This window comes from Ipomoea nil, unplaced genomic scaffold (assembly GCF_001879475.1).
Source record: "Ipomoea nil cultivar Tokyo-kokei standard unplaced genomic scaffold, Asagao_1.1 scaffold2516, whole genome shotgun sequence".
Classification (NCBI taxonomy): Eukaryota; Viridiplantae; Streptophyta; class Magnoliopsida; order Solanales; family Convolvulaceae; genus Ipomoea; species Ipomoea nil.
In genome coordinates, this window is record NW_017618944.1 from 702,699 (window position 1) to 715,308 (window position 12,610).

General features: G+C 35.5%; 2 protein-coding genes across 2 annotated transcripts; both read right to left on the reverse strand.

The window, feature by feature from the left end:
• Positions 1 to 504: 504 nt before the first annotated feature.
• On the reverse strand, positions 505 to 2,007 carry LOC109153656 (UDP-glycosyltransferase 83A1-like). Its single transcript, XM_019301527.1, has 2 exons — positions 1,512 to 2,007; positions 505 to 1,425 (listed from the first exon to the last, which is right to left on the reverse strand). Exons 1-2 carry the CDS (start codon positions 1,990 to 1,992, stop codon positions 536 to 538), a joined length of 1,371 nt encoding a protein of 456 aa, XP_019157072.1. The 5' UTR covers positions 1,993 to 2,007; the 3' UTR covers positions 505 to 535.
• Positions 2,008 to 5,308: 3,301 nt separating this feature from the next.
• On the reverse strand, positions 5,309 to 6,881 carry LOC109153658 (UDP-glycosyltransferase 83A1-like). The gene is made up of 2 exons (XM_019301529.1): positions 6,407 to 6,881; positions 5,309 to 6,296 (listed from the first exon to the last, which is right to left on the reverse strand). Exons 1-2 carry the CDS (start codon positions 6,879 to 6,881, stop codon positions 5,407 to 5,409), a joined length of 1,365 nt encoding a protein of 454 aa, XP_019157074.1. The 3' UTR covers positions 5,309 to 5,406.
• Between the last annotated feature and the right edge of the window lie 5,729 nt (positions 6,882 to 12,610).

Below are 12,610 nucleotides of genomic sequence, written 5' to 3' on the forward strand. Positions count from 1 at the left end.
TTTACAAATCAGCAGACCTACCAACAATCGGTAGAGGTGAAGAAAGTTAAACTAGCAGAGCTTAAACCATCTGTCGGATGATATGGATCTTCAGCAAACCCATGATTATGAGTTTGAATCATTGTCCCCTTGGTTTGACCAGTTAAGCTGGTCAGTTATAAGTAACTTAAGCTGGTTTATTTTCTTGTGATCCTTTGTCGGCTAAGGTTATAATGCAAACTGGTCAGTTATAGGTAACTTAAGCTGGTTTATTTTCTTGTGATCCTTTGTCGGCTAAGGTTATAATGCAGAATTTAACTACACTCGAAAAAATGTATTTAAATCACCAAAATTATGTATTGTGATTATATGGTATTCTCAACATACAATATGAAATAGTCTCAGTCCATCATCAGTGTCTAATTGAATATAGGAAAAGGGAACAAGTAAGTTATGAAACAGTTTTATGTTTCATTTAAGGAACAGAAGTACAATATAAAATGTTGCTGATTATTATCAGTGAATCAAGCAGTTTTGACAGACAGTAGAGATTTGTTTAATTTGATGCCTTAATCCAGTTAACGAAACTACTGAAATTCCGATAAGAAGACCCTCCTCTTTTAACACTGGACAACACCTCTGCTTGAAGATCCACGGCTCTAGCTTTGAAGTTTTCATCCCCAAACAATTGTTCCACCTTGTTCTTGATTTCCCGTCGTCCGATGATTCCATTCTCGTTTTTATCGAACCCCAAACCAATCTTCCAAACATCACAGATGTAACTTTTGTTGAATAACTGATCAGCAAAGTATGGCCAGCACAAGAAAGGCAAGCCATTGCTGACACCCTCAATGGTGGAATTCCAGCCGCAATGGCTGAGGAAACAGCCGAGAGAGGGATGCGCCAACACTTTCTGCTGAGGTGTCCATTCAACTAGCCGCCCACGATTGCGGGTTCTGTCTATGAACCCTTGAGGGTAAGGATTTCCTGCCTCCTCAATAAACCCTTGCCTAACAACCCATAAAAATGGTCTGTTTGTGAGTTCAAGCCCAAGCGCAAGTTCTTGAAACTCTGCCATGTCGAAAATGGTGTGGCTTCCGAATGCAACGTAGATGACAGAGTTCAATGGCTGCTGGTCAAGCCATTTCAGGCAATCTGTGTCCTCTCGCCAAAAGTGGCCTGATGTTTTCCCAAGACGGTTGCTTGCTAGTAATGGTCCAATAGGTATCATCTTCGGGTAAAATGCAAATACATCACATTCCATCACCTGAGATGAGTTGCAGATTATCCACTCTGCTGCTTTCACTGATTCATTGTTTTTGAACGCCAAATCAAAAACAAGCCTCTGTAACCCCGGATCGCTGAAACAGTTCCACACTAAATCTGTGGTGTTCATAGCTGGCATGAGAGGCGACAATTTGATGCTCTGCTTTTTCAGTATTTCTCCTGGTTAGAACAAATGTATATATTTGTGTTAGAACGAAATTATTAGTTCACTAAGGAAAGAAAGTTAATATTTTTGTTGTTGTTACCATTGTTGCCAACAATCCCATCATCAACTAGCTTTGGAACATTAAACATCATGGTTAGAGAAGCAGCTGCAGCAGGCCAGAAAGCAACTCGCTGGAGTCCCAATTTCTTGGCCAAGTCAAGCGCCCAACCCAAATTTTCATCGGCAATAACACACGAAACTCTGTTCTCATCCGACTCATTTATCTTATGAATGAGTGCCTCCAGCTTCCCTGGAACAACCTCAAAGAGTGCTTCTGTTAGCTTCTTCAGGTCATTTCTGTCCTCCTCGACTGCCAACCCGTCAGGGACCGATACCAGGTTTATAACGTTGTCTGCGTCGCCTGCCTCCGACATGGACTCGATGATTCGGTTGTGGTTGAAGTCGGAGTTGACGAAGGTGACTTTGCAGCCATGCTTCACTAAGCACAGGCAAAGCTCCATCAAAGGGATGACATGGCCTTGTGCTGGATATGGTATGGCTATGATATGTGGCTTTGTCATCCTTAATTGGTTAGTTTTGATGCTCTAACTTCTGTCTTCAATTCTTGCTACAATTTCTGAACATCATTTTATAGGCCTCCCACTGGCATGATTTCGATGAAACCCATAAATCTTTGAAAACTAAAAATGCCTTTGTTGTCTTGTCCATTGCACAATTATATTGGGCTATGTTTGGCGCATTGGAAGCTGCTGACAATGTCGAAGCTAAGATTCTAGGGTTCCTTTTCACTTCATGCCTTAGGTTGTTGCAATGGATGCTACAAATCTAGTCCGCCAAAACTGGAATCTTTGCCGGCTAGAAGCCCAGATTATGGTGATCTTCGGCACTGGAAAATTAGCTTTTTGTGGGTGAAAGAGGCGTAAATGACACTCACATAGTCTAAAAAGTTGGGATAATAATAATGACAAGAGTATCAACTTTACCCTTGTGGGGTCACACGGGTGGTTGGCCTTCAACGAATTGTGTTAATTTGCTGTTTTGATAGGTGCATAAGGTTTTGTAAATTACTATTAGGGTATCTCTGTTACTATTTCAAATTAGTGGTCAATAGGTTCAAACTCGAATGGTGAGGGTTGAGAAATATAGAATTGATAGTACATTGTTAAGAATCAGGAAAATTGATTTTATTGTTTTATGATTATATAGTAGTTAACAGGAGACCAACACTATATTAAAATAAAATTGAATTGTGAAAATAAATTGAGGAATGATAAAAAGGGAGCAGAGGAGAATTGAGAGAATGAAGGAAAATGAATGGCTTTGATTAGCCTCAGAATTTACTTCTTTATTAATTCCTTTTGAATAGCTTTTTATTTATTTCCTTCTTTAGGCTTGAATCATGTTTGAAGGGTTAGGGTCCTTTATATAGGTGTAGGATCTGACCCTTCAAGAATATAATATTTTTTAAGGGATACTTTACCTTTGGTAATATAATATTACATCAATAATTCAATGAATATAATATTACATTAATAATAAAATAATATTTTATCCAGTAATGATCTTGATTGAGCTGTAATTTTGACTGGGTTGTGTATACGGACTAGGCCTCCATATATTTTGAGCATTACTCTTATTGGCTCTAGTACCATATCCAACACTGAGTATTTAAAAAAAAAAGTTGATTATATATAAAAATAGAAATATATTATTTAATTTATTTAATTATCTTTAAATTATTTTTAGTTTTAAATATAAATATAAATTATTATTATTTTAACAATTGTTGTTGTTGTTGTTGTCAATGACATAATTATAAAGAAGGCATATTATGATTTTTCTAATAATTTTAGTGATAGATTTGATGTGTTCAAGAGTCTAAGAGCTACGAATGCAAGTTGATGATGAATTGCGATTTTATGACGGTCATGTGATAAGAGTTCGAACTAATTAAGAGGATTGTGATGTCATGATAAGATTGACTATTTGTGAGTCCATTGACGTTGACCCGAGCCCAAGCAAGAAGATGAACATAAATTTGAAAAAAAGTTGGTTGTATGGAGGATCGTGACAGAAGAGAAAGGCATGATGACAAGACACGATGAGAAGGCTAAGCAAAAGATAGGGGTAGAAAACACGAGAAAAAGAAAAGTGTCATCAACAACACATCCATTGAGGCTCGATCTCATAATCTCTACATAAAAAAGGTCACTACATGCCATTTGAGCACAAAGTACTTGACTCATATATGTGTGCTTTGATTACTTATACATTGTGATTTAAAGAACTTGTATATTAGGGGGTCTATAAACATTCACCCACTCTTTAAACCCTAGAGAGGTTTTTTACTTCTCCTTGAAACTCAATATTTCAAATCAACTTGCATTATTAATTTGTAGAAACCTGAGACATTTTTTATGGGAAGTAATAGTAATGTCATCAAATAGAAGATATTTGGTTTATGTTTAGAGTCATTTCCATTTTTGGTCCTAGACTTATAGGGCGTGGATAGTTTTCATCCTCCATAATAAAAATTGCCAATTAATAGCCGCACTTATTGACCGTTGGACACTTTTGGTCCTCCGTCTTGAAATCCGTCTGTTAACCGTCTAATTGAATGGCAAAGTTGTCTTTTTATGTTGTCTTCTTCTAATCCTAGACTTCTAATCTTAGACGAAGTTGTACTCAATCCTGGACACGCGACGAGCTCTGCCAATCCGGAGACCACCGCGAGAACCAGATGTTTGCTCCAGCCACCATCGCACGGTTTCTCGCCAAAATTCTTTTGCAATCATCTTCAGAAGAGCATCGAATCATGATTGTGTTTGCATTTAGGGATCCAATATGTATTTCCCCCAAAATGCGAAGACTCACACGAAACTTTGCCCTAATCGTCTCAATCGCAGGTCGATTTCTCCCAAATCGCCCTACTACAGCCAAATTCCTCTCGATTTCAGCCTTCAAATTCCATTCCACCTCTGTAAATTTGATTACCGCTCTAGATTCGATTCTCTCCTCACGATCGCAAATCGGAGGAGTATTGCACCAGTCTAAGCAAATTTCTCTGAACATCCCCCAATTGGAGACGCATTTTGGCCATGCAACCACGATTTCACTGGAAAACCTTCAATCGATCGCTTCTGATTAATGAACACACCTCTGTTTTCAGATTGGAGATTCGCGCCTCCTCGCTCTCGCAACTCGGACGCGATTTCTGGAAAGAGAATACAGTCCAACAGTTTATCACTCAATAGATCGTCAATTTGATGCATCTGAGTATCGGTCTGGCCTCCTGGAAGCATCGTAGATGAATCTGCCATTTTTCTGATTTCTGGCGAGTCAACCGCCGCCGGAAAGTTGACTGTCTAATTGAGTACAGCTTCGTCTAAGATTAGAAGTCTAGGATTAGAAGAAGACAACATAAAAAGACAACTTTTCCCTTCAATTAGACGGTCAATAGACGAATTTCAAGACGGAGGATCAAAAGTGTCCAACGACCAATAAGTGTGGCTATTAATTGACAATTTTTATTATGGAGGATAAAAACTGTCCACGCCCCTATAAGTCTAGGACAAAAAAATGGAAATGACTCTTATGTTTACTATGTGTTTTCATTCATTTATCACCATACGCATTTGTATTGTTGACCAAAAAGCTCAAAAAAGAAATAGGCAGAAAAAACTTACATTTTTTAAAAATAAATAAATAAATAAGGAAGGTTAAGACATTGTGGATCATGTAAAATTATCTTGTTGTTGTTGGTTTCTTGTTAAAATTTTTCTTGAAATCAGTTTTTGAGGGTACTATCACTACTCACTAGAATTCAATAAGCAAAATCTCAAACTTGTAGCACTCTACTGCTTAACAAAAGTCCTCAATCCAAAAACCCAAAAATCTTAGAAATACAAAATATATAAGGTTTCTTGTCCACTGATTAAAAGTGAATCATGCAGTTCTGACCAATACAGTTTTGCTTAATCTGTTCCCTTAATCCAGTTAACGAAACTATTGAAATTCCGATTCGAAGACCCTCCACTTTTAACACAAGACAACACCTCTCCTTGAAGATCCACTGCTCTAGTTTTGAAGGTTTCATCCCCAAACAATTGTTCTACCTTGTTCTTGATTTCTTGTCGTCCGATAACTCCATTCTCATTTCTATCGAACCCCAAACCAATCTTCCAAACATCACAGATGTAGCTTTTGTTGAATGGCTGATCAGCAAAGTATGGCCAGCACAAGAAAGGCAAGCCATTGCTGACACCTTCAATGGTGGAATTCCAACCGCAATGGCTCAGGAAACATCCGAGAGAGGGATGAGCCAACACTTCCTGTTGAGGTGCCCATTCAACTAGCCGCCCACAGTTGCGGGTTCTGTCTATGAACCCTTCAGGGTAAGGAGTTCCTGCCCCCTCAATAAACCCTTGCCTAACAACCCATAAAAATGGTCTGTTGGTGAGTTCAAGCCCAAGGGCCAGTTCTTGAAACTCTGCCATGTCGAAAATAGTGTGGCTTCCGAATGCAACGTAGATGACAGAGTTCAGTGGCTGCTGGTCAAGCCATTTCAAGCAATCTGTGTCCTCTCGCCAAAAGTGGCCTGATGTTTTTCCAAGACGGTTGCTTGCTAGTAATGGCCCAATAGGTATCAGCTTTGGGTAGGATGCAAATACATCATATTCCATCACCTGAGATGAGTTGCAGATTATCCACTCTGCTGCTTTCACTGATTCATTGTTTTTTATCGCCAGATCGAAAATAAGCCTCTGTAGCCCCGGATCGCTGAAACAGTTCCACACTAAATCTGTGGTGTTCATAGCCGGCATGAGAGGCAACAATTTGATGCTCGGCTTTCTCAGTATTTCTCCTGGTCACAACAAATAAAATGTATATTTAATTTGTGTTAGAACGAAATGATTAGTTCACTAAGAAAAGAAAGTTAATATTTGTGTTGTGGAACAAGCTAAGCTGTTTTACCGTTCTTGCCAACAACCCCATCATCGACTAGCTTTTGAACATTAAACATCATGCTTAGAGAAGCAGCTGCAGCAGGCCAGAAAGCAACTCGCTGGAGTCCCAATTTCTTGGCCAAGTCAAGCGCCCAACCCAAACTTTCATCAGCAATAACACACGAAACTCTGTTCTTATCCGACTCATTTATATTATGAATGAGAGCCTCCAGCTTCCCTGGAACAACCTCAAAGAGTGCTTCTGTTAGCTTCTTCAGGTCATTCCTGTCCTCCTCGACTACCAACCCGTCAGGGACCGATACGAGGTTTATAGCATTGTCTGCCTCCGACATGGACTTGATGATTCGGTTGTGGTTGAAGTGAGAGTTGACGAAGGTGACTTTGCAGCCATGCTTCACTAAGCACAGGCAAAGCTCCATTAAAGGGATAACATGGCCTTGTGCTGGATATGGTATGGCTATGATATGTGGCCTTCTCATCATTAAACGCTTCTATTTGCTTCTTCAATTGTTGCTACAATTTCTGATCGAACACCATTTTATAGGCCTTTGGCAGTCGCGAATTCAACCAAATTCAGCAAATATATGATCTCTGGATACAATGAATGCCATTGTTGTCCCCATAGGCTATGGGTGAGGTACAACTTGTTTTTTTTTTTTTTTTAATTAATAATAGTATTATGTGTTTTTTTATGTTTCAAAGATTTCCCAAATCTTTTTAAATATTTAAAATGTATGGGGCTATGTTTGGCATATTGTTACCCAAATCTTTTTAAATATTTAAAACGTATGGGGCTATGTTTGGCATATTGTAATACAGTAGTGACATGTTGTATCTTTTTACTGTGTTTTACGTGTGATGATGACGATGTCCACGTTCTAGGTTTAGAAGAGTCTAGGATTCACTTTCACTTCCTCCATGTGTTGTAGCAGCCGGGGCAGTTTTTCAATTCTACTCCGCCAAAAAGAAAATACTATATTAACTCCTTTTTCTTATTTTTTCATTCATACTTGCTCTCACGAATTCTTCATATAGACACATTTTTAGATGAGACTCACATAAATACATAATAAAAAGAATTATGCTATGTGTACTCTCAAATCTTAGTCTCTCAATTTTACTCCTTGATGTAGCAGATTCTGATAAACTATATTTTCATGTGAATCTCAATACAAGTGTCTACGTCAAGATTTTGTGTGTGAGAGTAAAAATTAAGGGTATAAAATGAGAGTACATATAACATTTTCTTAATAAAAATATACCTTTGTTTGTCACATCTAAGAGCCAAAAGAAGTTAGGCCTATAATTGATAAAATATATATATATATATATATATATATATATATATATATATATATATATATATATATATATATATATATATCCATCAAATTATTAAATCAAATGAATGGTTCAGATGGTTCATATTTTAATTTTTCCTTGAGATTTCTAAATTCATCCTTAATTATATGATTTCAATAAAAAAGATCTTAGGCGTAAACTCCATCACAATCAGAATTCCTTTAAAAATTATATTCTCCGTTAACTTATTCATTAATTTCAATAAGAAAGGTCTTAGGTTCGAACATCATCCCAATCAAAATTATCATAATTAGTATTATATTTTACTCTTATTAAATTAAATTAAATAATTTAGTAGCTACAAAAAAAATATTACATATTCATTTTATTAATTTAGAATTATGAATCTACAATGTCTTTATTCAAAAAAAGATTATTCATTATCAATAGATTAAATAAGAAAAATAATTTCATTAGTTATATAGTCTTTATTTTTCTCCAATGTAAAAATTTTTGACATTCAAATTCCTCAATTGATTATATTCGCTACATTGTCCCTACAATGTCTTTATTCGAAAAAAAAATTATACATTATCAATAAATTAATTAAGAGAAATATTTTCATTAGTTATATTGTCTTTATTTTTATCCAATGTAAAAATTCTTTACATTCAAATTCATCAATTGAGTATATTCACTACATTGTCTATTATTTTTTTTTTGTACACTATTTTTTAATTAAATATCAAAGTTATAATACAAAATAATGTTATATATTTATTTACCAAGTATTTTATTAATACCATAAAAAATAAAAATAAAAAAAATTAAGCCAATCATATTATAACTACTTGGGGGATTTGTTGACAAAGAGAGTATTCAACTCACACAATAAATTGAAGTGGGAAACTACATCGTAATGTCCTTGTTTGGCAATCAGCAATTAGCAGTTAGCAAATAGCGGATTATATTAGCAGATTTGACCAGTGAATTATATCAGCGGTTGGTAAAAAAAATATTTGAAAAAATTAACTGTTTAGATTAACATGTAAAATAATCTAAAGAGTATACATATATTTAATATTTAATAATAATAATAATAATTTAATAAAAAAATAAAATTTAAAAGATTCAAAAAAAATAAAGCATATGGGAAGCTGAACGTTCGGCTCCCCTTAGTTTTATCACATTTTTCATATCGGTGGGAAAAGTGGCATGGGTGTTTTGAGGCTCCTTTTGCTCCAATTTAAAAATTAAGTTTGTCCATTCGTTGATGGGCAAGCAGTAAGCCAACTAATCTGACTCTTGTTATTCAAAGAGTCAAAACGGCTCTATAGTAAACGTTTTTTTTTTTTAATAATACAGGGATGTTTTGGAGAAATCATTCTCCAAAATACTAAATAAAAATATTGTAAATTGTAGTCTTTATATTTTTAGTGATTTGAAACAAATTGTTGCTTTAAATTGTTGAATAACCAGCAAGCACTTTCTTTAACTGATCTCTGGCTATCTCTTATAGATGACAATTAATTAAAGTTGTGAATTGTGACATATTTAATATTAGTGATGAGATTTTAATATTGTAGGAAAAAAATGTTAGATTATTAATTTTCTTCTTTCTTTAAGATAAAATATTAATTTTCTAAAATGTCATTTTGAAACGACATCCAATGTGATCCATATTTTAAATCATTCTAGTGGTATTACATATTTTTAATGTCAATTCAAATTTAATTAATACTTGTAATTTTAATAATATTATTTTATTGTAAAAGGTTATGAGAGATAAAGAGCACAAATAAAAAACAAAAACAACCTAAGGCCCTGTTTGGTAAAATAGTTAGCCTATAGGTTAATTTTGGCTTATTTGATCACTATTAACTTTTTGATTTGGTTAAAAAATTAAATAAGCATTTAGTTAATTAGCTTTTTGTAATTTCAAAATGCTAAAATTCAAAAAGCTGCTCAAAGCAACTTTTTCAATTAGCTTTTTGAGAAAAAAAAAATTATACATGTAAGTGTACAAATGATACACGTTAAACCTATTATAAATTGGCTAATTTATTTATCAAATGGTTAGAATTTAATTTAGTTATAATATTTGGACCGACTCCTATCAAGTTATAATATCAGCTTCTGGATTCACTGGATCAGAGTCAACACATATCAGTCAGTGATCTTCTAACTAATTTCAGCTGGGCAAAACTATTATTTAGCATTATTTGAATTAAGTGGATGTCTTTTATTAATGGCTTGTGGTTAGCATTTGTTTGGAAAAGTTGGTTGAGTGAAAATGAGTATAAAATGGTGGTTTCTTTATCATTTCACTTCTCGAATTTCATAGATACTATTTAGAGGAAAATTTTACTTATCTTATATCTATTTTATATAATTATAATATTATTATGAAGTGGTGATCTCGCTGGATCAGATGGCCTAGATCAGAGTCAGCAGTATCAGCGCCTGAAGAAGAAATTGGCATGCACGCACCTATCCTATATGAGTAATGAGATGTTGTGAAGATTAAAGTTGGTTGTAGTGGCTAAGGCCTGTTGTATACGAACCCCCTTGTAATCTTGGTGAACATCTAGTGGATTGGGCTGATGTGAGTTGCCCCGCATACATAGGAGGTTTCGCTCTGAACTGCGTGATCAATTTCTGTGTTTCGAATTTTAATTTCTTACATTTAATTTGTTATTTTTTCATTCAAAATTGACATAATTAATGGTGCGTTAATTCCTTAACTAAAACCAAGTTGAACTATAGGATTTTAACTTGCATTGGGGGGATCCTCAGTAATGCTGACCCCTTCACTCTTCAACGGACTGATAAAGACTCACAGCACAATTTCAATTGGTATCAAACCCCAGAGACTTAATTTATTAGTCTATCGATCTGGCTATTTCGTGTATCTTAAACTCAAGTTTTCAGTGGTTGTTGGGGGTATTTGTGTTTTTATTGCTTTGTTCAATTTCTTGTTCAATCTCAAGGTTTGTTAAGTGTTTCAGGATGGATCAGTATAAGCCTCCTCCCCAGTTAACAGGTGATAACTACGCCTATTGGAAAGTCCACACGAGAACTCATCTTAAAGCACAGGGAGAACTCGTTTGGCGCTTTGTTTTAACATGATGGACACGTCTCACCAAGGTCGGAGCTACTCTAGAGGATCCCCCAGTTACAAAACCTGAAACAGAATGGACTCAAACTGAAATAACCAATGTTGGATATAATGATAAAGCTCTTGACATTATTTACTCATTAATGCATGAAAGCCAATTTTCTTTGGTTACAGGTATTGATTCAGCGAAAGTTGCATGGGAGATACTTGAAACAACCTATGAAGGTACAAGTTCAGTTAAGCAATCGAAATTGCAACTAGTCCAATCCGAATTCGAGGAACTTCGGATGAATGAGGATGATACCATTATAAGATTTCATGGTCGAGTCCAAGAACTTTCCAATTGTGCAACCATGCTTGGAGAACCCCTCTCCCAACCAAAGCTGGTCAAGAAGATCCTAAGGTCTCTACCACCGCGATTCAAGATGAAGATAACTGCTATCCAAGAACATGATGGTTGGGAAAATAAATCAGTGGGTCAATTAATGGGAAATCTACAAACTTATGAAATGGAAATCCTAGCTAATCACACGAAAAAGCAAAAAAATTGTGGCCTTTACCGCTGAAGAACAAGGCGCTGCATCTGATGTAGAAGAACCAAGTGATGATCCAGTTGTGTTTTTAACTAATAAATTTTCTCATATTTTGAAACAGGTTTCTCAAAAGAATTCACGCAATAACAAGTTTCAAAAAGGATCAAACTTAAACACTTCGAAGAATGGTCCAAAATCTGGCTCATCAAACTACAAGCGGCTGCCTCATGTCCAGCTTAATCAAAAGATAAATCTAGCACAAAGGTATTCGTTGCTACGAGTGTGAAGGTTGTAGCCATGTCCAAGCCGAGTGTCCCACTTACCTAAGGTGAAAGAAGTCCATAACTGTTGTAACCTGGAGTGATGATGAACCTGAATCAGAAGCAGTTGAATCTGATGAAGAGGAAATATCTGATAACTTTGTTGCATTCATTGCCAGAACAGTAATCCGTCCAGAATCTGAAGATGGAGCTAATTCAGAAGGAGGCGAATACACCTCAGTTGAAGACTTTGATTTACATGCTTTATCTGATGATGTAGAATATAAAAAGTTGTACTCCAAATGGGAGGCTTTACTTAAATCTAATCATTCCTTGTCTAGTGTAGTAGGAATTCTAGATAATGCTAGAAATGTGTACAAGAATCAAGCAGTTGATAAAGATCTATCTCTTAAAATTGCTCTTGATCGAGAAGAGAAGCTGAAGCTGGAGGTAAAGGCTCTGAAGAAGGAACTGAACACCCTCAAAAAGAAAATCAAAATGATGGACACTACTTCGCCTCTTGATGAGATTCTCGATTCAGGAAGACAATTATCTACAAAGTTCGGCCTAGGCTTCACCGGTGGAAACAACAAAGACAAAACCATCTTTGTCAAAGCGTATGGACCAGATCCAGAAGATGTCCTTGAATCAAGCTCAGCTCGACAAAGTCACGGTAATGTATGGCAAAACAATCTTATTTACAAACCTTATAACCCCATTTGTCATTATTGCAGGGTTCGCGGCCATACAAGACCTGAATGCTTATATTTTTACAAAGACCAAAGGGCTGAAAAATACAAGCATAAGTATATTACACCATTTTCTAAGCAAGTGTGGGTTAGGAAAACAGATGTTGTCTCTCAGTTAATTCCAAAAGCATCTCAAGGAAGACAAAATGATATTCAGGAACTAGTAGATGATAATTGGAAATTTTGCTAATTAAGAATTTCAAATAAGAATAACAGGTAAGTCAATTTACTAATTATTTTAATTGTTTT